Raw genomic sequence first — 26,144 nt, 5'->3', positions numbered from 1 at the left:
CATCAAAGCCTGGCCTGTGAAATTATATTTAGAAATCGTTATATGTTTCTTAAGGATTATAAACAAGCTCAGACGAGCTTGCATAAAAATATTGACGAACGTGGGTCTAGCACAAAAAGTGCCTAACCCATACAGCGATGGCAAGTGGAAAGATATAGTCTGCGCCTAGACCTCCAGAAATAAGGCGTGATGTGTGTTTGTATAAACAAATATGAATTTATTATTATCGGCCGCCCGCCCGACATTCCTTGAGTAAGATAATATACTATACAGATAGTCATATCTTATCAAAAGAGACTTATTAAAGACTGATTAATTTATAAAGGCGCATTAAATATTCGGCTTTAGCCAATGTGCTAGATGTAATTAGGTCACGGACCTGTTAAAACCAGCACAATCCGTGTTATGACGTAAGTGTATTGAAAAGACCTTTACATTGAATTCATTCACTAAGGTAATTCCTTTGAAGAATCAACTCAACACTCGTCTAAAGCAATTCAACTCTGAACGAGCTCTTATTGAAAAAGATCACTAAGGCCTTGGTAGATTTTTAAATTAATTGGTACCAATCGAGCTATAGACATCTATCTATTCATATCATTATGTTATTAATTAAAAAGATGTGATAATGAGAAACATTTGGGCAATATTTTTTGGAGATATATTTAGATAAATGAGTGTATGTACAGAAAATGTTTTTCAAGAAATTATTGTAATTCTTTGTATACTTAAGAATATTTTTTAAAGTATGCCCAGTAGAGGGTTAGTAAGCGCGGTGGTCGCGTCTCGTCGCCTGCTTAGCTCAACGATAATGGCGACCATTACAGCTCATTCCGTACATTCCGCAGCTATGTACTATAGTAATGGCGACTGCATACCGTGGTAACTACGCTGCAACTACAGATTGTTCCAATTTTTCATGTCTATTGATAAACTTCACGATTGAAATGAGAAGCATAAAATCATATTTGTATAAAATTCAAAGATGACAGGATAACGAACAGGGTGACAAGAAGTCTGTATTGAGAAAGAGGACACAGTCAAAAGAATAGAAAAGTAATGCTGAGATGGTTTAGTTACGTTGAAAGTATTAATGAAAGCTGGTTAACTAAGCACTATATATATGGCGAGTGAAAAGTATCTTTGAAAGGAGAAGGCCAAGACGAACGTGCTTTGATCAAATAGAAGACGTGGTGAAAGGTCAGGTCAAAATTCCCTTTAACCGACGAGCCTGCATGTAAAAAGTGGATCTTGCAAGCGGAAAGTTGTAGTCTCTTCCTACACCTTTGGGAAACTATGTAAAGAAATGTCTGGGGAACATAAGTTGAGGCCGTCATAATTTATTTTTTGTAGAAGTATTATAGTGATAAACATACATACATATAACTATTAGTCACGACTATATCTCTTGCGGACTTCCTGTCTTGATCCAGGTGGGTAGACAGAACCAACAGCCTTTAAGAGAAGTCTATAAGATAAGATATAGTCGTGACTAATATATGTATGTATGTATATCACTATAATATATATTAATACTTCTTTTATTCTTATTGTATCTTCACTACTTTAACTGTTTGGGAAAAGAGAAGTCTCTTCAAGACTGTTGGCTCTGTCTACCCACCAGGCCAAGTTCAGCTGTATGGCTTTAGGATGGAATTGAGATTCAAATAGTGACAGGTTGCTAGTTCATCAGACAAAACAAGAGGAATCTCAAGTTTTAAAGCCTATCCTCTCCTTTTACGACATTAATGGAAGTAGTTCTATTCCTAAAGTGCCGGAAACTAACAATATACGTTATAGACAACTTCAAACTTCCATAAAAAGTATATAAGGCAAATAAATAAATTTCAAGGCACTCTCATCAACTCTTGTTCTCGAGTAGAGCCGTCATTTGCACATTATTACGTCAAACGATTTTCCTTACGTAAATATAGATAGCTTATTCCACGACCTGTCAGCAGCAAATCTGTTTATTAGTATGCAGGAGTTCCCATGAACCAACTTGCAATCGTCTTATTATGCAATGGATATCATATAAAACTCAATAAATTTCAATTTGTTAATAGACTACCTCGTTACTTTGCTATCTTCGTAATTCGCAGACGTCGTTTGTCATCGATAAACAAATGAATGAAGCTATTAGACCTGCACAGAGGCTAGGTTAAATTTAGACATTCAAGTGGTGAGTTTAGTTACTAAGTTATTATTGTCTCCACTCCACACTAGGTATTCTAAACGGCAAATCGCTAGGCGTTGCTAAGGAATAATTGCAGGTGGCAACGGTCTAATGTGCGGTGTCGTGGAATGTAGCACTTTCCATGTTAACGAGCTTGTATGGGCGCTTCATCACGCCTCCTCTATGGAAGGGATAAAATAACGAGAGTGTGGAATTATACTAAGTACAAATGGTATAAGTGCGTCATCGATGTAACCAGTTTGCGAGGGGGTCATATCTTTATTGGATAATGTGGGAATTTTTATTTAATAAATTTAACTGTTTGGGATAAGTAACAACTTGGTGTCAATTGGGATAAGTAACAAATTGAAAGCCTCTGTGGCACAGCGGTAGTGCACTGGTCTGTGACACCGGAGGACCCAGATTCGAATCCCGGCTAAGGCCTGATGAAAACGAAATATAATAACAGATATCATTGTTCGTATACTGTTTGTTATAAAATCAAGCAACAAATAACTAAGCTATCTAACTTAATCTAACTTAATATAATATAGCGCTAAGCTTTTCTGTATCTTAGCGTAAGTAAAGATTATACGTTGTAATTTGGGTATCACTCATTTATATAGCTATACATCCATATTCGCGTTATTTTTCAGATGAGACAAGACCGGCCGCAACGTCCGCCGTTTTATTTTTCACGCAGGTAACACCTATTTGCGGTAATGCTCATCCTGCCTTATTACTGAATTTATGATGCCTCAGATTTATGCAGCTACTTAGTTAACGACGTTATCCATAGAGAAAGACGAGGTGATTTTTAAAATGATTACGCTACGGCTTTCTTGTACGTCAACGCGGGGCGCAAGCTTTCATTACGGGCAGAAATAAATCAAAATAATACTGAGGCATTGAGTTAGTACAGCTGTATTTTGTTGGTTGTAGAGTATGCGCGTCTAAAGCAAAAAAGTGTTAAAACAAACTTATAGTTAAGCAAATTATAAATATATTTTTATATACGATAGTTTGACTTGATTATTTTCAAGAGGCCGCGTTTAAAATTTAAATCAAATTTTGATGCCAGTCGCAATCAAAGATAGAATATTAAAATATTATTCAGTATATTAAAAAAATATTTCACATATTTTTTATATATATACAATAACCGTGCTCTACACATAAATGCATACTCTAAGTACGAAGGTAAAAGATAGCGAATAGAAAATCAGGACTTCCAGACCCCCACCACCCGCGCCGCTTGATTTATGCTAGTAATTTTCCGGGCGGTTACGTAAGTAACTCGCGATTTTTCTCCCTGCACACACGTAATTAGATAATTTTCATGAATTTCCCGGACCGCCGCGCCCGGTCGGATGTACGGCGATAATTTATACACCTCTACATTGATTTACGGCTGTCTGGGTAGTGTTACACGATGACGAAAATTTGACAGAGGAAAAGGAAGAATATTTTTGCTTCTATTAATTCCGACATTCTATAAGCGAAAGCGTAAGTATATTTGGGTTTTAAATTATATCTAACACATCTGCATACTCAACTAGAGTATTATTTCTTGTGCCACACTTATAATATTTTTCACACCAGTAACTTTACTCCTTATAGGAATTAGTATTCTACTGTTGTTAGTAATAAATTGTAATTAAAATGGTGACACACAGTATTTTGTTTCACCGTAATACAAGATCGAATATTCCCGTTCGAAGGTTTCCATGTAAGGTCTTTATTTATAATAAGAGGATTAATAAAGCAAACGAGTAGTGAATTAATAACCAGCGGCGGACCGGTCGCCGGAACACCCCGGCTGTTCTCGTATTAATTTCTGTCACAGATTTAATTGCTCACCTCTGGCTTAAGCTTTTTTAATAAATTCGAGGACAGACAACGAAACGCGACGCGACCAAAAAATAAGCCGCCCGGGCGCGCTCGACCAAAAAAAAGGACGAATTTTAATTTATAAAAGACAGGACAAACGATTAATAATTTATTTGTATCGTCCATTTCTTGTGCGAGGATTGAGCGTTAAAAATAACCGTTAAAACCGTCGAGTTTGTATAGCTCGCGCTTAGCCCGAAATGCCAATTGCGAGTAGACACAAGTATACAGCGAGCCGGAATGTCGTTTTAAAAAAGCTCGCAAATAAATCGCGTCGCACGCATCGGTCGTACAAAAAAAGTCCACAATATTCGATTCTTTAATGTGATTTAAAAAAAATAGAAGAAAGCGGAGGCTGACTTCGATTGAAAATGAATGAGGGCGAGCGCGATAGTGGAAATTAGCATTGAGGTAGGATTCAGGAGCGGCCTTTGTGCGATCATATCGAGGTGTATTCTTTGCGCTTTTTACGGCGGCGGCGAGCCCGGCGCGTCCTTTCTGTCCCTATTACGATCCTGTCGTCTTTTTTTTACAAATAATAATTACAGCGGCGCATCGCAAAAGTCATTTGGTACTGTTTTGGATATCAAAATTGCTCAATTGACCGTAATCGACACATTAATCGCAGTTGTTTTTATGTAACGGCAACAACGACAATCCCGTATGGCATGAACCTGGTCTTTCTCCAAAGTTTATATGGTTCTTACATGGCACGAGAATATCTAATATCACCCCGCGGCTTAGCATTTGCAGGCGAATAAATTAAACGCAACCTATTAGAAGCAGATTAGATCGGGCCGGGTGTGCCGGTGAGATTCATAAATTAGCGATTACGTACATCCAATAATAACGGCAACAATGGGATTGAATGCAGATGAGGGGGGCGAAGCGGGGCTGCGCTCGCGAACGTAGCGAGCCGATCGACATTTGTATGCGATATCTAAACGCACAATTGGATGCCGGCGCGACTCTTCGCGCTAATGGTACACTATCGAGCCATCGCACTGGCCTGTTTGAAAAGTGGCCGCCGCGCTACAAGGAGTAAGGACCACACGGCGGTTTAGTGCGTACAATAAATAAATTCGCATTACGTGATACTAAGATGTTATGATAGCCGCCGGAGAATTCAACCACAAATTGTTTGTACGACGGCGTTTGTTTCACTTGAGGTTTTTGTTTGATAATGTGTTCTAGTTAACATTTATTTACCACACCATTAGTGTTTTTTTTTTCAATAATGAATTCGTTTTATTCTTAAGTTAATAGATGCTGCTGTACTTAGTAGTTCTTAGAACATTGCACATATAGCTTTTGTATCATTCAAGCTTACAGTATAGATGATTACTTTAGATATAACTTGCTTAAACTGCAAAGTTTATCAGATCGGTTATTGCTTTAAAGAAAATTGCTCATTACATTGTAATACGAAATTAATCAAGCTAAATAATGAGCATCAAAAATGTTTTCATATTCACCAAAATAACAAGTCATAAGATATGAGATTCTTAAGGCTCCTTATTAAAGTTATTAAAACAAGCACAGAAGAGGTAACGCGAATAAAAAACAAGAACATGCACGTTGATGGCGACCGAAATATAATTATACGGTATTTCTGCATTATTAACTCTCGTCTTAAGAAGGTCGCGGTAATTAAAGTCTCCAATAACAGCGTTAATGTTGGATGTGGGGTCTTTATGGACATATTTACATATTAAAGTTATTTTCCTTATGGTCAGTTTGTCGCCTCAAGGGTGTTTGAAAAAATATAAAGAATCGTAAGATTAAGCATTTATATTGTTGCTTTTAGTAATTGATGGATGGATAAAAACCTGACTCATCCAATCCGGGATCCATAGTCAAAGGCATAAAACCTAGGACACTCTCCAGAGTGGTGAGGATGCAACCGGGACTAAAGTTAGAAGGAAGAATGAGTAAATGATGGACGTATTATTTTATGAGATAGTAGCATTAAGTTAATTATATCAGGTCCTTTCGATAAAGAGTATTATTAAGACATTATTTTGACAACATTCACAAAAGAAGTAAATTTCAATCAAGACTTTTAAACATGGATTTTACTCATTGGCTACATGTGGCGCCTTGTCTAGTCCGACCCCAAGTAAGTAGCCATCAATCTAATGAAATCAATTCTTTAAAATGTAATAGGTATGTATGTAATAAGTACAAGACGCATGTATGTTCGCAAGAATGTAGGTACTCACTACGGTAAATCGAAAATCGGAATCGGCGCTGTGACATGTGATCGGCTTGTGTCGAATTCGAAATTCGAACGAGCCACCGATTGCTTTCGGCAGTTTATTGTCTCGTGTCAATGAATGTCTGCGAGACGAGACGACAAAAGATGGAGAGAGTAGAAAATACTGCGATATAAACAGTATTTTTGTCATTTAAGCAGATACTCTAAATATACTACAGATACTACAGATTATTTTCCCGGGTGGGTACGCAGACTACATCTTTCCCTTTGCCACATTCCCTGCATACCTTGTTCACTACCTACCTACATGCATACGATAATCATCATCACACCATGATCACTCTTTTCATACAAAACTATCGATGTGGGTAACTTCGATTCACTTTTTATTTGTTATGTTTATGTGCTTCGACGTCAAATTAAAAACTAAGTCAGTTAATTAACTGTAGTTTTCTATTATTATCATTCGTTGCCGGCGTCAAATGAATTTAAGTAGAGCTCGTTTTAAATAGGTTGATTTTGTGACCTTATTGCTTCGAAATAATGTAGTTTAAGCATCATAGATAGTCAAAAAGGCCCCCAGACTCTTCTGAAGAGAGCTGTGGATGTAACCGGGACTCATGTCAGGAAGAAGAAGAATACAGAACAACATGTTTGTTGTCAGAAGTCGAAGCAGGATTTCCTATTTCGACTTCTGACACTTGTACCTAAAAAGATTCAAAGTACGCAAATCTCCAGCGCCTTAGCGTTGTCAATTCTGTAATAACATTATTTTATGGCAAGGCGCTGATTGAAGTCTGTTTGACAAATTAAATTGCAATAATGGTTATAGGCATCATTTTTTAAAGATATTAATAGGCTTGTATCGCTTATTCATTAAGCATATATTGGTGGAGACGTTTTTATACTACCATTCATTGAACATATCGGTCTTTGTTTTTTAGCATGACACTTCATGAAATTCAAAGTTTAATGTGCTTTTATTGTGAAGGAAAACATGAAGAAATCTGCACAATGCCCATTCAGGCAAAAGATGTGAAACCATGATCTAATGTGGTTTAAAATCCTTCCATACTTTTATTATAAAAAGCTTATAAGCTGGTCTGGTGGCAATAAACACATAGTGGGTGCTAATTGCTTCTCTTCCTGTGCATACTGTTCAAGTTACCTAATCAAGGCTTTTACACTGAGAAGATTATTTTTGGCGATGGCGTAGCACCGTCATTATCTCTGACTCTAATTTCATTATTTCCGAAGGCCACAGTTGGCTAGATTATAATCCAAATGTGGACATCGAGTCTTGTTGCTCTGTTTACTTCGGTAAGGGATAAAAGTACGATTTAACGTATGCATGTATGTCTTCGCAAATAATTAACCACTTTTTACATAACTACATCTTTCTGGCATATCCTCTAGGTGAGAAGCCTGCGCTCCGTACTCCGTGAAAGTGCTTTTCCCCTTAATCGTCTCTTACGACCTCGACAAGGAAGAGTGGTAATCTAAAGTTCCGGAAACCACATTGGTCGTTCTTAGTCTATAGTATTTATGTTAAGAGACTGGATATGAAAATAAGTATCCCTTAACGATCCACGAGCACAAATTGTCACCAAATTTTGTGTCACTTACAAGTCAATGTGATGTCAATCAAACACAGGAACCAGCAAATTAACAACAATATTCTTAAAGAGGATGTACATAAATAAAAATCAAAGCTTAAATTGGATTTCATTGAAAATATATTAATTTAGCTATTTAGACCGGATAAGTCAATAGCGGCGGCAGAGTGTTGATTGAGTCATTCATCTGACTAGAATAATTTTGAAAGTAAAGCCTTAATTTTTACAACAGTTTCAGGGCAGCTGACCTCTGCCTGAAGAAATGTAAATAATTGTAATGTTATTGCAAAGAGATAAAAAAAATTACTATTTTTTATTTAACCACAACTGATGATATTTTTATTTTCTACTTTAACTACTTTTAATCAACTTCAGAACCTGGAAAATTTTCAGGACTTTCTTCCTGTAAAATTGGGACTATTATAACTGTTAATTTTAGGATACTTGTACGTCGGCTTTGCAGAGAGAAAGTTAAAATAAATAATAATATAGCACTTTAAGAAACATGGCAAATTGTATGTATATCCAACAAAACCTAAGACTGTACAAGTATACAAAGATATCCCATCACCACCTATGAATCTACCAACCTTCTGGTTTTACAAGTCAAATCATGGGACGTGCGTCGCATATATAAATTTGAGCTGAAATACAGGTGAAGATTTAAATAAATTGTAGCACCCAACGCGTTATCCAACTAAGAAACCGGCGCGGGAGTCTTTGGTCGACGAGTAGCAAGTGATAAATAAAGCGTAATTGAGCAACGGAAACAGCCAATGAGTAAATCTCGTCCGTCAATTTATTTAAATTATTTATTAGTGGAGCGCTATAGACACCCGCCGTGATCGCTTTCAGTGCGTTCACAGAGCTCCGGACGCGGGCAGTGATGTGCGATGTGCTATCGATATCGATTGATTTAGTATCGTTGAATATCACTCTTTTATTACAGGTGTACTGTTCTGAAGCATAATGGTGAAGGGTGCAACAGGGAATACGGAAAGCTGAAAGAGAAAGACGATGTTTGCCTTGATAGTTGGTGACATTTATTGATTTTTTCGTTATTGGAGCAGTTCAATTGGAGGAATAACCTGCTCGATAAACATATCATAAGCTTAAAAAATATTAAAGGAAATAAGGACAGCAATAGTATATTAAAAAAAGTGCTAATTTAATTTTAAACATATTAAGGAGAAGGGTCAATATAACAAGATGACGCAAAATAAAATTTTCCGATAGCATCGACGTCGACACATCCCTAGACAACTCAAATTAGTTAATTTGTGCAGATACGACACAATGGATGAGGAAATAATGTACCGAACGTACAGTGGGTCACATAGAAAAGAATAACACATACGTATGTAAGACCTATTGTATGTGGTATAGATTTCTATGTAGCCCACTGTACGTACTCGTACGCTTACAGCTACCGGGAGATTGTAATTGGCGTAATTGGACGAATCTGAACGCACTTAATAACGTTCCATTGTCGTTATTCAAAAGGCAATTCATCGTTTGTGAAAGAAATGATTCATTACAGTTAAATTAAAAAGTTTGGCTGATGTGTTTGAAGCAAATGATGTGCTGCTATATCAAAAAATTGGCAGGTAGGAAGACCTGAAGATAGATGAGTGAATAGTAATTGAAATTGGGTAGGATTACGCGTATTGGTAGATTTTCAGCTTTCGCAAATAATCCAACATTACTATGAGAAACACATTCATCACAATACTTCCTGACTTACCTGTGAGATGTTGTTTTCTTACAGAATAACTGTAAGTATATTCGTTCTGAAATCTTTCTGACTTCAACATCTTATATGAAAATTGTACTGATATAGTACTTATATTTACTGGTTTACATAGGACTACTTACCCATTGTAATCAGACATAAACCAATAGTTTTTGCCTATATCTCTGCTGAGAGCGTAGCATATTCCATAAGGGTTTGTGTAAATAAATGGTTATTACACCACTTCGCTACTCGAAAGGTTCGGAAATGTTTCAATTAATTACACTTCGCTAACACAAAAAACGATTTGAAAACAATGTTGTTAGATTCTAACATTAGGAAAAAGTGATTCACGAAACGTTTTATAAAATGTTACAGGACGAATAACTTACCCATTGATATCGGTGATGGACCAGAAGTGCCTGAGCACAGCCTTCGCCAACAGGTACCAGATCTGTGTCCAGACCCACGAAGACTTGTCTATGGACGACGACAGGAACTCCTTGGTTTCCTCATCGGGATGTAGTTGTACGAACTTCTTCTTCAGCTCTGGGCTTAGGCCGTTCTGTTCTACGCGGTACCACTGCAACAAAATTAAGTCTGTCTATATGGTGCCAATGAATACCAAATTGTTAATCTGCTACCACGAAATGTGTGTGGATCCATTTGATATCAGCTTTAAAATCAGAACTTTAGTTTGTCTTCAACGATACCTCGACTTAGAAAAACAGAAATAGAAACAATACAATACAAGATATCACTTAATGACATCAACATCTACCGCTGTCAAAGCGCAAATGTAGCAGAAGCGGCGGAACAAACTATACCTACCTTTATAAGATTCAATTTATTGTTTACCCTTTTCTCAACCAGTAGTTTAAATACGAGTATGTATGACAACGATAATATCAAACAGTTTGTGACCGGCGAATGCATTAAAATTAACGTAATTGCTCCGTCGAACGTCACGAAGAATGCTTTTGCGGACAACGACACATGACTAGAGTACGATGCGATTAAAAAACAGCCACACTTCATATTCTAAATCACAATTGTGACTTGTAAATTGATGTTCAACAATCCTTGGTTAATGAAAGTGTACAAAAAGAGTAATCGAGTGCAAATAAGAGAGCATAGTATGAAAGGAGCATGGGGCCGAGTCGTCACTGTTGTGTGTATAAGTCTCGTCGTACACGGAGCAATTGTAGCAGCTACAAAATGTCGCAGTTTTTAGATATAAACAAAACGTGAGAAAAATCCGACAGATCCTTGTGGTCGTGTTAATGATGGTTGAATGTCTGTGGATATTGTATGTAATGTCTATTTATAAAAAGCCATGTCAATAGCATCAAACATTTAATCAAATTTGGAAAATAAGGTAAGCTGTTTATTGTGGTTTTCAGTAATAGTAGATTACCTACTTGTTTTAAGTGTTTGTTTGTACTGAGTGCTGTCTTAGATGATTAATTTCTTAGATTAGTTTGAAGTTTGATGCCTAACCTAAAAGATAGAATATATAATATTTCGAGAAAAGAACATTACTGACATAACGCAGAATGTTGCTAGACTATCCCTGAAACCATATAAATCTCAGTTTGCCACATAGCTTAGCGACGTTTTGTAGCTGACGTGAGTAATCCGTGTGCGTCTAAGCTAAGCCGGCGCGGCCCTACAAAGCAAACGCGGCCGCTGTTAATTTCACGCTGCCTCGAATTAACATTTCTTTACGCCACAGAATAATGACGAATTAAAAAAAACTTCTCGCCTCTGCATGTACGTAATGACGGCCGGACGCGAACTCTTCAGCTCGCTTTAATTAATGCCCGATCTGTCTTTATATTAAAATCAAACAGGTACCTACACTGGCCGATTATTCTTTAGGGAAGACATAGAATGGTTCCGTTACAATATTTAATTTATTTTTTCAATTAAGGAACATACAATGAAATATGATAGAGAAAAAATATTGATCTGGCAAATATTCGTAAAGAAGCAGTTTAATGTCAAGTTTTGCAAATTATCTTAATGTGAAGCAAATCAATTATTAAGAGAATCAAATATTCCAGAAACATCTATGACAACATACGGTGCCAGAATTTCGTATTCACTGAAGTTGAAAATATGATCTCTATCGAAAGATTGCTCTTAATTAGATTAGTATTTAAACAGTTCACAGATTAAAGTACGACAAAAAGTTGCAATACTTTGTAAACCATCGTCGACAAGTTTGGGTTGTTCACCAAAAATCTTACGGATCCCAAATAATTATCTAAAACCGGTAGTTGAAACAATCGTCACGGGGAATCGAACCCACACTGCGCCCTCGTCATTAGAGATCCATCAGCGACGCATCGTGAGAGGATTTAATACTAAATTGGTACCTACCTTGAGAACGTTCAAAAACAAACATTTTGATGCTTATGCTTTAACGGTTCGTCGTGATTGCATTTAAACATTTTTTTGTTTAATAAGTTTATTTATGTGATTTACAACATGAATTCATACAGGTAGCATGTCAGTCAACGGTTTGAATCACTGTGATTCTAAAAGTTTCATATTGAAATATAAATTAATACCTATTATTGAGAACATTAATAAAAGCAGTTGACTAAGCAAATATACAAGGTGAGTGTGGAGGGAAACGTCGGAGTGGGAAGGCCTAGACGAACTTATCTTTATCAAATTAAGGCCGACCTGGTAAAGCGTCGGGTCAACAGTACCCGAAACAGCTGAACTTGAATGAAGACAGTTATGAATGTGGATGAAGTGAAAGAAGTATGCAGAGATCGTGGCAAGTGGAAAGATGTAGCCTTTGTCTACCCATCCGGGAAAAAAGCGTGATTTTATGTATATATGTTTGTATGTAATGAGAATATTGATAAAAAAGAAGATTAACAAATTACCAGTTCCATATAAATTATTCCAGAAAATAAAGGCAATACTTGAGTACAATAAAAAAATGGATCGTAAAAAAGCGGTGGGAAATAAATATTTAGTACCGAATACTGATAACGAATCACGTTGGTGATTATGCAATGTGCCGTCTTTCCATTTAAAATAGCCTGCATGCAGCACGGGACTCGGGCGAATCCTCCAGACAGAATACCAATAGTGGAAAATTTTTGAATGCTGACGTCATTGATGATATTCCGAAGTTTAAGGATTGTTTGTTGATACTCAATACATCGTACGTCGGCTGATGATGATCCCAATAATGATGACGGTAAAGACCAATTGTATTTTAACCATTTTGTTATAAACTTGAATGACCGTAATCGATTAATATTGAGCAATTGCCGATGATTATATATTTTTTTTTTAAGTAGGCATCAGTAAAGTCACCAAGTACACCTACCGAAAGTCTCAAAATTAGCTGCACTAAATTATCATACTTAACTTTAAAATCTATGATGTGTAATGATTTTTCTAAACGGCGCAAGTGATATTATAAACATACCGTTATTTTTAAAGAGTAACCTAAAATCATTGTTTTTCATTTGTATGTATAACGCTGACCTAAAATAACACCTCAGTGGAGCCGAATTGTTTATTATTTATGCCAAACGAGCGACGACGGTCGTCCAATCGGTCTATTGACGTCCTTGATTTCAATATGTAAAACGGCCAAGTCACGTTATAATAATCTAGAATTCATAAGCCAACGGAAAAAAGGTTAGCTTCCTTGTTGTTTTCAACCACCGTAGACTGTACCCACCCAATTCGATTTTATTTATGAGAATCATGTTTAGGATTCATTTTCTGCTCGTGTAAAGTTAGATTTGCATGAATAAAAATTTGTTCATTTAAAAAATCTACCTGTTAAGGAAGACAAATAGGGAATGATTTATTCAATGGATCTATCGAGGCCGCGTCGATCTTGTTTATTTTATATACTAATGTGGGTTACAGTTTTCGCACTGTCTTCGGGTCAGATGATTATAAATGTTTTGATACGTGTCTGTGTTGTCTCGCTTTCGGCCAGTCATAGCCTTTTGAATGCGTTCATTATCCCGTGTTGACTCGTTAGCGCGCAGGTCAGCGGAGGTGCATCCATGGAACGAATGCAGGGATGCAGGTCCTTTATACGCCGGTCGTTCGCCTCGGGCTAATGAATCAAAGCTCTTAGTGTGAGCATATTGTCAATACGAAGCGAAATATTAACGTTGAGCGCGCTTTGCCCGCACAATGCCAGATTAATTCCCGTTTAAATGTGTGAAATAAATGTTGGACGGCCGCCATTTAAATACAGGTTCCTTCAGACGTGCTTTATGCGTCATTGCATACTAGCATGTGGTCAAAGGTAGTAGCGTTGTATTTCAAATTATTCCACTAGATTAAGATATTTTAATATATTTGTACCTTCACATATATCCTATAGTTTGTTTGTAGGTACATTCTTAAAATAAGATCAACGAGAAGAGAATATAAAATGATATCATGAACACTATAATAGTAAAAAAAGAAAACCTGTTCAAATAATCCAAAAGAAGACGTCTACAAGTTCACCTTATCATCTATGATTATGACAGCGAATTAAGATCGCGCACAAGTAACACTTTCCCACCACCACTAATGCCTCTACCAACCTTTCGATCATACGAGCCGAATTACGGCAGAAGTGCGCTGCTGATGCGGTAGCTTGCTCTAACAGCGCACCCTCTTTTGACTCCCATTAAAATTTCTTTAGTGCCCATATCATACAAGTAACAGTTCTATTCCAACACTATGATTTACTTTTCTAAAGTACGTAACGTATGAAGTGCTTACGGGAGCTGTACTATAAAACATTGTACGCTCAAGCTAAGTGGTGCATAGGATCCCGCGGGATTTCCCGGTAAGCGGCTCGGAGCTTGTTTGCCGGGCGCTCCATTAAAATGGGATCAGCCGGGATGCAGATCGGCTGGACTCTGGACGAGACGTGTTTGGAGAAATGAGACCGCCTTATACGGACCCACTAAGTACACACGTATCTAATAGAAATAACATGTCACGTAGTTTGTATTACTTTGCTAAATTTACTTGTTTATACCATTAACAATGTTATGATTGAATAAGTAAATAAAAAGGGTGAGATTCTTCACATTTTCATTATTATGTCAATACTTATATATGAGTAGCTTTTTATGGAATAAGCAAGTAAATTGAACAAGATAGAAAATGATCATAAGCGCCATTTTAAAATAAGTAAGGAACCTGAAAGTGGCTAGTAACTTTTCAATCGATATTAAAGTATTCATTCTAAAGTATTGAAATAATGAGTAAAACTGTAGTGGATTAGCATAGAGTACATAGAAGCGGAAGGCTTGGGGGCAAAACATAGATATTCTCAATTAAATCCCACAGTCACACATACATCATGACTTATTGCTGTAAAACAATTGACTTCGATTAACACTCGACAGAGCTACTAAACAATAAAGCATTCTATCAGATATGCATTTAACAATCTATAGGTTTTAGCTTAATGTATGACTATACTAGCTAGGAACAGCAAAGATTAAGAAATTGAGAAAATACTCTAAAATACATACCTAATGTAAAACAAAGTTAAAACTTAAAGCAAAGGTGAGAGAGAGAGTTGTAAGAAAAATTTAACTCATAGAACACCGAGAAACAGCACACATAAAAAAGAAATATTCAAATTTACTTTTTCTATAGAAATATGTTTTTTTAGTCTTTTTTGAGTGTTTTTATATTTTTGTGTAGAAAACAAATTTGCCAATCACCATTTTAACAGGCAATACAGTAGAAATTTTAATTTTCATTCTAAAATTTATAATTCGACATTCCTTCGCAGAATTAAAAAAAAAGACGAATTAACATTCCGAAGTGTAGCCTCACTGTTTCAGTTTAGTCTATGGTGAACAGCATCACGAGCCGCCCGGGGCCACTGTTGCGTAATTGTTTTAAACTCGTCTTTTAATTGTTCTATCGGGGGTTGCGATTTATGGGCCAACGTGATCTCCGGCCATAATGCCATTCAGATTCATTTGCACTGCTATTTCCGCGTCGCCGCGCCATGGGAATGCAATGTCTACAAATTCAATCAAATATAATTTTCACTTTGAGTTTGTTGCCAATGAAATAAATGTACGCAATACTCTATTTTTTTTTTTGTTTTATTGAGAAGAATCATTATTTTTTTACAATGCAAAAGTGCAGCCATGGAAATGATAGATTTTGACACTGTCTAAAAATTTTGTGAGAAAAAGAAATTTATGAATTTCGATTATCCTCAAGGCAGCATGGTACAGAAAATTTCCGACGAAAAAAAAATAGGTTTATAATTGGTATCCAACCACACATGAAGCGTAATTCTGATGCAACGAAAAGAATTCACAATGTGGTATATGAGACAAAACGTCATGTGAGTGTGGGCACGCGTTCGAGAGATTTACGAGTGTATTTAAACTGGTTTTACATTAAGCACCAACTGGGCCGATTTGATCGTAAACCCGGCCGTTATGTCTCGAGACAGTATCGTCGCTGGTACCACCCAGGTGGACTGTTAAATTAACTCCAGGTTAACTATGGGTCACCTCTGCTCATCTGTTGAAACGTGAGTTGATGCCACTTTTATTCAATCGAGGCGTGATTTTGAAACCATATGAAGTTTGATGGCTCTTATGTGAGATTTTTTGACGTCAGAGTGGTCGTTAATGACTGCCTACCATGTTCGGGCTTTAGATATTAATACCGTATTAGTTTTTATCGTTTACCGTTTTAGTTATTAGATCGCTATTATAACAATTTGCTGCTCTGCTCTGTATAATGTGTCACACACATCAAACAGAATAGAAACACAACTTTCTCATAATTCAAATGTTTCTACATACTACATAAAGTGACAAGGTTGTAACAATAGCGATGGACAGCACAATCGAATCAATCGAATAATGATTCCAATAAATAGCTCGGTCGGTGAAGTCCGCATTCAGTCGTGATGTTGCGGTGGATACTGGCTTTATACAGTCTGTGGAATCGAAATTATTCGGTGGAGCAATTAAGCGAGCTCACGCCATGGCGATTGTTCGGACGCGGGCTCCGAATGCACCCATTGTCCGCCAAAATTAACAGCGACAAAAAGCTACCGGCAATCTTCGATTACCATTCCATATAAATAAAAAAGTGTTTCTTATACATTCTAAAATAAATGTTGTTTTTCGATTACTAAACTTTCGGCTGGTACTGGTCTATTGACGCTATTTCAATTGGACGCCAATACTAAGTTAAAAATTCAATTAGTTTCAAAGAATTCAGGTGTCAGTTTTAATGCAAAATTAAATAATATTAAACTAAAGTGAACTAAAATATTTCACTGATGATAACGAATTTGTCAAACAATTTTGATCCCCCGAATCTACCTTATTTCGTATGAAAAGAAAGACTACGCGCAGAAAGTAGAGCAGATGGCATTCACACTTCCGTTACGAAAGTCAATGGATTCGAAAAGTGTCATTTTTTATTCAAAGATTTACTGACTAGCTGAACAGCGGCGCATAGTAAATGCAGACGAAATCGATCTGGAAATATAGGACTCGCTGCCATTGATCAAAGCTGAGAGAGAATGGCGCCAATGTTGAATTAAGAAGTTGAATCAAGAATAATTTTGACAGATTTAAGGAGAAATTAAAAAAAAAAACATGTTATATTCCACAACACACCTTCTATTCTAACCTTACAATACGGGTACATTACTTGAAATGCCTCAAAATTCGGCCGTCAAAGTCCAATCGAATGGCGGGCGTTGATTGAATTGATTGAAAAAGAAATGAAGAGGGGCGCGGAGGCCGGGGTCTCTCCTCGAGGTATTTTTATAGCCTGTACACGTCTCAGAACGCGCGGGCGACACATTCCTGACAAAGCTGCGTTTTTGCTGCGCCAACTTTCATTAGACCCCGCAACGCGTTTCCTTTTAATAAATGAGTTATGCGTTTATATTCAAGATGGCCGCCGCTCATCCCGCTTAAGTGTCAAGAATGTTATGACCATGAGATCGGATTGTCCAGTTGTTCAATAATGTATGGAAAATTTTATGAAGAAAATTCGCACTAAAGTTGGTTTTGTAATGAGGATTAATAGAAAACAATAGTTATTCTCCAACCGGGTAACGTTTGGGCATTCAAGTGCAAGGTCAGATGTTAGTAAAAACATATTTATGTATCTACTTAAGTATGTAGATAATTGTTAAATTTTATTATAGAATAATGCATCCTTGATGCACGTATTGATGGTACCTACATGAATTCATAATAAGTAGGTTGATTTTATTCGCATAAATTGCATATAATACAGGAAAGCCATTTTAGGTGAACGAGATATTTTGGTCGGTACTCCAAACGATTGCCGGGCCGAGTGAGCTGACACGCGGCTGTCACTGCAGAATTCATCAAAAATGGCAGCTATTTTATTTCCACATTCGGCAGGCACGTACGACCTTTTTGTCGACTGTAAACGTCCGCGAAGCTCGCTGTTGTCAACTTTCGTTGTATTTATTTACTCATTCATACATTTCTTGTACGTCTGACTGAGCTCTTAAGTTTACGACTCTTCACCACCTCCGCACTTGGATTTTCAGTCGTAAAACAACTTTATTATAAGCATCACAACATATTCTTACACAGTAGCTAACTGCGTGCTATTAGATCGTTAGTTTACTTTGCAATTTAAATATAGTTTCACAAGGCTTCATTAAAACATCCATAAGTCTGTATACTAAGAAAACTTGTTAAAAATAAATTAATGTGTTCCTCTGGCCGGGGAAACGAACAGATATGTTATTGAAATCAACCATTAGTGAATGATAAACATTGCGTAAAAAGTTGAGGTAGTAGGTACGTGCATTTAAACACCAACCTATCGGCTAAGAGTTTTGCAGACTGGTTTATTTTTGATCGAGATTTATACTCCAAACCTCTTAGGAAATAAAATAATCACACCGGCGTTGATTTGCATACAATGGTAAAATAATTTTACGCGCGTTTCGCCGCGCTTAATTCTACTTTTTATTCGGCCTTCCGCGCCCTATCTACGAATCAAACGGACTGTTCGCCGCGCGCCATTTAAGTGTTAAGATTTTTAGAAAAATGTCGGATATTTATTCATGATTGTGTAAAAACAAAAATAAGACACTATTTTCAATTGATTCTGAACACTTATTTTTACACAAAAAAAGAGTTGTGTTACGACGAAGATACTCGAAAAACAATCAAATTTTGGTTTATTTTACTAGCGATATATCCCTAAAACGGTAGTTGAGATCATAGCAAAATAGATATCGGTCATAAAAGCGCATCGGGCGACTCGGTCTGGGGCCCGGTAGACTGCGTGGCGATCGCTCGGCCCGCGGTCGCCTCAACAGTCGCCGCGGTGGCGCCACTATTCGCACACTCGACTAAACAAAAAAGAATTACCCTTACCAAAAATTTTACATTCAGAGCAAACATTGGCCGTCATAAATTTTGCCGAAAAGTGTGAGCGACGTCCGAGTAGCAACAAAAGGGCATGACTTTTCCCGCAAAAAAGATGATCCTTAATCTGATTAAATCTCCATCGCGGCGGACGTCGGACCGTGAAAGATTAATGAATATTTGTGCGAGGATTCCCGGAGCTGGCACGTAGCGCTGTCATAATCATATTAGCCGCGACCGGAGGCCGGCTAGGCACGCACGCTCGGGTAACTCGGCTACTTACTCAATCGCAAGGGTACCCTGAGACACCTCTCTTACGTTGACAGTTTACGACGTGCCTGCACGAGAGGTGACAACCGTCATTCTCTATGGAGATTACATGTAGCATTAAATTTGTTTTGCACGTATTAGTTACTCATGCAAATATTACATCCGAAATATGGGTACTCGTAATTGGTAGTGTTAATAATTCTTAATGTGTTGCTATAAAGAATCTGAGATTTGCTAGTACAATGGAGATTTTCTTCTTAGCGTTATCAAGTACCTACCAATACGAGTTTATCTTTTTATTTGTTAAAACGCCCATTTTATAGATACCATTAGATGAACCGGTTCCAGTTACACGGGCTAGGGACGATGAAAGATCTACAGAAGGATCATGAGAACTGAATAAATAACTATTAATTGCCAACTCTATAAAACACTTAGGTATGTCGACCGTCCACTTGAATTGTATTTAGATTATAAACAAGTATATATAATATTACTAGATCTCATTACAATTTTTAATCTGTACGAGTGCTCATAAAGTACTATTACGGTACGGACACAGCCAAGTGATAGTAGTTATACGCAATGCGTTAAAATAAGTGTTTGCGATTTATGAATTAAACATCGCACACTGCCCAGGCGAAGCTCAGTATCGCATAAAGACGGGTGCATCGTACACATTATGCTGTTTTACTACACTATATTTGTATATGATTCATTTCTAAAAACAATTAGATAATTCTAGATACTTTTTACATGATACGAAATTTCGACTTTCATATCGACAATTCTTTTCACAATACAACCAAATTCTATTTGTTGGTCAATCGAGTCTCCCAGTAAACTTTATTCGTTTGTTGTTGTTAGTATGTGTTTTTTTGGAGCTTCGAGATCTTTCAATACGGTAATGGGCAAATTCGTCACAGTTACAGACTTTTTCGATAACACCTTACACTTTAGTGCTGCGAAACTCACAAATGGCGCTATCATATTTCGAGTGAGTTCAATAAACACACTCATAAAAGAATCAATTGTGAAAAGAAATTAAACGTGAGTACGTATTGTTTCATACAAGCGTGAACAAAACGAGGAGAGACTGCTAACCAGGCCTCGGCTCGTTTTCGACCTGCTTTCGAGGACATAAATCGCGTTTAATAAAAGTATTATTTACGACGCAATTGGAATTGAAAAAAAAAAATTCTTAAGAAGTTTATGATAAACACATACCATTGTAGCATTTTTAGGTTTGGAGACTTATGCCAAGAAATTATAAAATGACAGCCATACTCGTAAGAAGCCCAGGATCGAACTATGCATTTCTCATTACTACATGATGAGATAATTCTCAAGCGACACGAACATCTCTAGTTTTTGTAACTCTGAATTTTGGTATTGTTGGTAATTAATTTACTAGACATGTCGCGGTGGCAATAAAGTTGCTTATCAATGATTCAGCTGAACAAACAAGAGCGCGTGCACCGCGAGCATTATCCCGCCTAAGACATCATAAACGGCGTACCATCATCTGGGCTTATAAAAAATTCATGCTCATCTCACATTTCGGCGCCCCTCTTAATTTCGCGTGAGCCTCTTCTTGGTTCGTGTAAAAACTTCGGGTGTCTTTTTATGACTTTTACTGCGGTATAATTGGGGAGGGGCGAGCGTTCGTGTCCCCGAGGTGACATAAATACACCCCCCACGTTCCTCTCTCCAACTACCCCCAGTTTAATCTCATGTAAGACTATACACGGAAATAGTTCGCATTAAAATTCTTTGCCAACTGCAGGTAAATTATCTAAAATGGAAGCCTTTGGCAATGCGGCCCGTCCGCTTTTTGATACGAATCCGGTGAATCTTATTTCAAAAATTTAATAGTCACGTAGTCTAAGATCTTGCGATATTAAACCCATATAAGGAAGTAAGAGTTGTTTATATGTGGCGTAGTTGAGATACATGCAAAAGAAGACGAATCTAAGATCGAGGCAGGTAAAAGCATACAAACTGCTGTTCGTCTTTCTACGTAGAATGTCCCAAGCGAGTAAGTTGCAAATGGCTTTTGTATGTTATCGTGATATTTAGTAGTTACTTTAAATCATACATTTTGACTGGGTCGCAATTCAATTTTCTGGATGCAATATACCTAATACCAAATAGTTACCAACCATAAATATAATATTGACAATGAAATTTAAGAAAATATAAATCACAGTTATTATATCTTTAAATTAATATCACAAGATACCCTGGTCAAAAATTTAGATAACAAATTACACACTGCTTGTGCTCGCTGCTGTGCTTGTACGAGCAGTAAAAACTAAATCTGAGTGTCAAAGAAAAGTTGTTTATATTGAGAATAGTTTGGTCCCCTTTCAACTATGTAAAATAAAACTTAGCCTCTGAGAATCGGCAAATACGATTTCAATTTTAGAGGCGGCAGGGATGTGCGAGGTGGCGCGGAGGAGCCGCGTGCAGTGCATGTATGTATTTATTTGCAAATTCCAAATAGCTTTCAATATGTAGAGGCGTCGTGACTCCCGCCTGTCGATCCACTCCAATATCGCACTCCTTGTGAGACGTCACGGAGGCGATGCCATTATTCGACGCGACGATTGACTCACGGGAGCACCGCCTTCTCACGACGCCACATGATAGATGAGGCACAAAAAACATATCCGTAATTGAGATTTTTAATACAAAAATTGGAGGCGATCAGTTTTTCCATGTTTGTTTGCATAATGTAAGTGGCGACAAGCTAGGAAGCGGCCGCGAACGTCAATTTGTATATTGTCATTATAAGAGTTGGTGCGGAAAGTTTGGGCGCGTTCATCCATCATGGTATGACGGGTAGTCCGATATCGCGCCTAATACGTATTGATTTCCCACTTAGCGTTTTTCTTGGGAATCGCGGCGCTCCACCCTTCCGGCCGACGGCGGTCTAACGAGCTGTTTGTCCTCCACTCGCGGCTACTAGGGTTGTCCTCGCATCGACTTACATAGAACCCGCAATTCTGTCACATATATGTATTTATTTTATTCGATCTAAAATTAATCTAAAACACAAGGTATCATTGCTATTTTATGAAGGTTGACTAGTATAGAAGGCTTTGAGGCTCAATGAAGTTTTTAAATGAATAATAGTCAACAACATTGTGTACTCTATTTATAATAGAATTTATTCAGATCATTTAAAATACGGGATGTAACCAGGGATCGACTTTTTCCGGTTTGTAACAAAATGATGAATTCTTAATCTAACAATTTGGAAATCAATGAACAAACGCTCTCAGTCACGACAGCCGATGTATCTTTCGCTAATGAATTTTCATGTGTCGTGAACTGAAAGCACCCTGAAAGCTTATATATATGCTTAAATACTGAAGAAAAATATTGCGTCACCAAGGTCCCCGATGGAGGTGGGAGGGAGAGAACAATGGTTTCGGTTCTCACACGTGTGGAGGATTATTTGCATTCGGAAATAAAGAGAGGAATGATAAAAGAAAGGCGCGAGCGAGGTCCCACCGCCTGAGGCAGGGTGGGGGTATAGGAGGGGGGTGGTGGGGGTGCGCCGGGGAGGCTCGTTACGCGAACAATGGAGAAATAATGTACAGATTGCAGTGAGCGATGCGCCCGCCAACACTCAGGTGTCTTGCTGTACTGTCCGTGGCGACTGTATCGATGACGTCCTTATATTTTTTGATCTAAAAACATCGTTGTTAGGTTTTGATATAAAGGTTGCGTTCACCATTTACAATTCCAAAATCCAAATGTTTTGTAGCCTTAGCTATATTGAAGAATGTAATGTACTTACATTACATTCTTATTTGCAAGATCGACAAAGATACACTGCGACAGAACCAAGTTATCTTGCGCTTTGGAGTTTTTCGGGTAGGATTTTGATGTGACCTGTGGTAATTATCAATGACATCTTTATAAACATAATTTTTTATTGACTTCAAGATTTCTGAACCATCCATAATGCATATGCAGGCAATAAGTTGTTCTTCAAAAGACTTGTATTTATGAAAAGTCGTAAAATTTCAAATGTGGTATAAGACAACTCTTGAAATTGTGATTAATTACACATAAACACTCATATTAAATTGTAGGCAGACATAAAACAGTGTTAAGAGATCACAGAGTAAAGCGTTTAATGAAACGATGGATCGAGTTAGCTGCCGAATCATTAAATAAAGGATGCGTTCATGGGAAACAATCAAAACAATCACCCCAGCCTCGCTTAATGCTCAGTTTCAAATCATAACGCGGTATATGCACAAATGACTCTTTTCTGTAGTTCTGTACTTTATTTTGAATGCTAACTTTTGAGTAAGTTTTTTTATACTTGGTCGAAGGTGCTAACCGATATTTTTACGGTGAGGGAAATCATCGTGAGATTCAGGCAACTGGATGTGGGACCGTAATCTTAGATTTAAGTTAGATTCTACAAAGGTTGCGGAGGTAAGACTTGAATCGCTTCGTGTAAACACCTGACTTACGCGCACACCGGTTTCCTCCAGAGAGGTGAGGACGCAACCGTGACGCCAAATTAAAGAGTACGATGAAGCACTATTTGTTTTAACATGGCAGTCGTAAAACGGTGTTAACAGACAGTAGAGTTTAAATGAAACACTTAATAAAGGATGCGTTCATAGGAAGCAATCACAACAATCACCCTATCGTCGCGTGACACCGAAAACGTCCTCGTTCATAAGTATAAATTAATCCATTTAGAGCGAGCGACCGCCACCGAGCACGGACGACGATTAACGGAAGCTTCTACTTAACTAATTTATTCTCGGCTGGTTTTAACAGAATGGATAGCTGTGATTACGCGCAATGGCGGTGCGACCGTGTGACTGTTATGCATGTTACTCATAGATGTAAACTATTGCTGAATAGTTCGAGCCATTTCAAGTCGGCTGAGGAAATGATTTTTTAACTGAAAACATGAATCGTTATGTCGAAGGACCTATTTGAATCATCCAGTTTGAGAGATTGGCCAGATAATGGAGTTCGTAGGGGTCATCACACATATCTAAACGTATCAAAGACAAAGGTGCCCACCTTTGTCTCTGATGGGCAATTCAATAAATGCTAGTTAAACTTGGAATATCCTACTACTATTATAAAGGCGAAAGTTTGTATGGATGTTTGTTACTCTTTCACGCAAAAACTACTGAACCGATTACCATGAAATTTGGTATGTAGGTAGCTGAAGACCCAGAATAACACATAGGCTACTTTTTATCCCAGAGTTCCCGCGGGATTGATAGGGTTTCCATGCGGACGAAGTCGCGGGCGGCCTCTAGTATTGGCATAATTGTGTTCCTAATCAGGTCAATTTAATTGAATTTTTAGGCAAGATGCGAAGGTGGGGTTCGTACTTCTTTGAAATTAGCTGTTGTTTGTAGCTGCGAGTGATAAGACGTTTTAAATAAGTGCAATCGTTGTATATATTCATAGGATAACCTACACCATTTCAAACATTAAGGAATAAAAGGGTATTTAAAACAAAACTTTGTTAAGGAGAAGACGTAAAATCGATATTGGCGCAGTTAATTTTAACAACGGTTTTTTTTTGTCTTTAAAAGGAATAACGAATATTTAACCTGGGTAAGTAACTACACAAGGAAGAATAATACCCGGGGAACTGCGGTTACTGTAAAAACTTTCAGTGTATTTGGGCTCATACGATAGTCAGATGTTTATAATCCGGCGAGCCCGCGACATTTTAATAACATTGATCAAATAGAACAAAAGTATGTGGACGGAGCACTCGACAGAGATGAAAGTTAAAAGGGTCGCGGGGGTCTGTGGGCGGTGGGGGGAGAGGGTTGAATGTCTTATTCCCTCCACAATTCAGAGGTATTTCGTGTTCTTCATACGCAAATATATCCTCGTTACGTAGGCAGTAGGCACACGTAAGGCCCGATTGCGTGTGCGCCACGTATGAAAATCCCGGCCGAGTGGCTGATACAGAATTGCGGGAATGTCCCGGGTTGATAAAATTGGATCCAGCAATCAAACGACGCGCCCAACAAACGTTAGGTAGCGCTTATTTAATAGAACTACTGTCGTGTTTTTTTGCAAACATTGGAAACAAACCCAGGTCGGTTTCACGAGAAGCGGATTGCTTATAGGAACTATTTACTGTTAAACAAAGTACTTATAATCTAATAATGTACTTATTTTTACAATGTTAGCTATCTATTACGTATTTATTTTTCAAATCAATATCTGTCTCAAACTATCGCCTTATAGTGTAAGTACGGCAGATATTAAAAGGGTTAAGGGCTCGTGCAGCGTGTCGCCAACGTCGTACAACCCCGGTCGGACCGACTCGGACAGACCTTGAACAACCAAAACCAGTGCAGCGTGCGGGCGACCAGCAAACAGTGACTGATCGACAATGTTGCTAGATGTCATTGATGACAAAGCGCTAAATTACCGATTTAGCGCTTTGTTATCAACGGCGCCAGATTGCCAAAAACAAGCGCCAAAGTTTAGTAAAGCATATGATGCTGTATAGTATAAGTAGTAAAAAAATTACGGAACTTTCAAGTTGTTATTAAAATACGAACTACCAGAACTTCGGTGAGTTGTGCAATATAAATTAAGAAAATAAACTTTCAGTCTAAAATTGATAAAATAAAAATGCCCTGTATTTCTTGCACAATTTAAACAAAAGTTAAATTTCTCACTTCTGAAACTGTACATGTTCAATACCCTCTCTCACCTTATTTTTCACTTTTAATCATTATAAATTACATACATACATACATAAAATCACGCCTCTTTCCCGGAGGGGTAGGCAGAGAGTACCTCTTTCCAC

The 26,144-nt window shown here is 37.6% G+C and overlaps 1 protein-coding gene across 3 annotated transcripts in view; it reads right to left on the bottom strand.

The window, feature by feature from the left end:
- LOC106134928 (protein-L-histidine N-pros-methyltransferase) overlaps window positions 1–26,144 on the bottom strand; it is a 54,305-nt gene that overhangs the window by 24,538 nt on the left and 3,623 nt on the right. For all 3 annotated transcript variants that reach the window (XM_060946598.1, XM_060946597.1, XM_013335072.2), the window contains one exon: window positions 10,025–10,215. In XM_060946598.1, the coding sequence (XP_060802581.1) occupies window positions 10,025–10,215 (191 nt within the window). The remainder of the gene's footprint in view (window positions 1–10,024; window positions 10,216–26,144) is intronic.

Source organism: Amyelois transitella, chromosome 11 (genome assembly GCF_032362555.1).
Source record: "Amyelois transitella isolate CPQ chromosome 11, ilAmyTran1.1, whole genome shotgun sequence".
NCBI lineage: Eukaryota > Metazoa > Arthropoda > Insecta > Lepidoptera > Pyralidae > Amyelois > Amyelois transitella.
The sequence above is the reverse complement of the archived record's forward strand: the minus strand, read 5'-3'. Positions and strand labels throughout refer to the sequence as shown.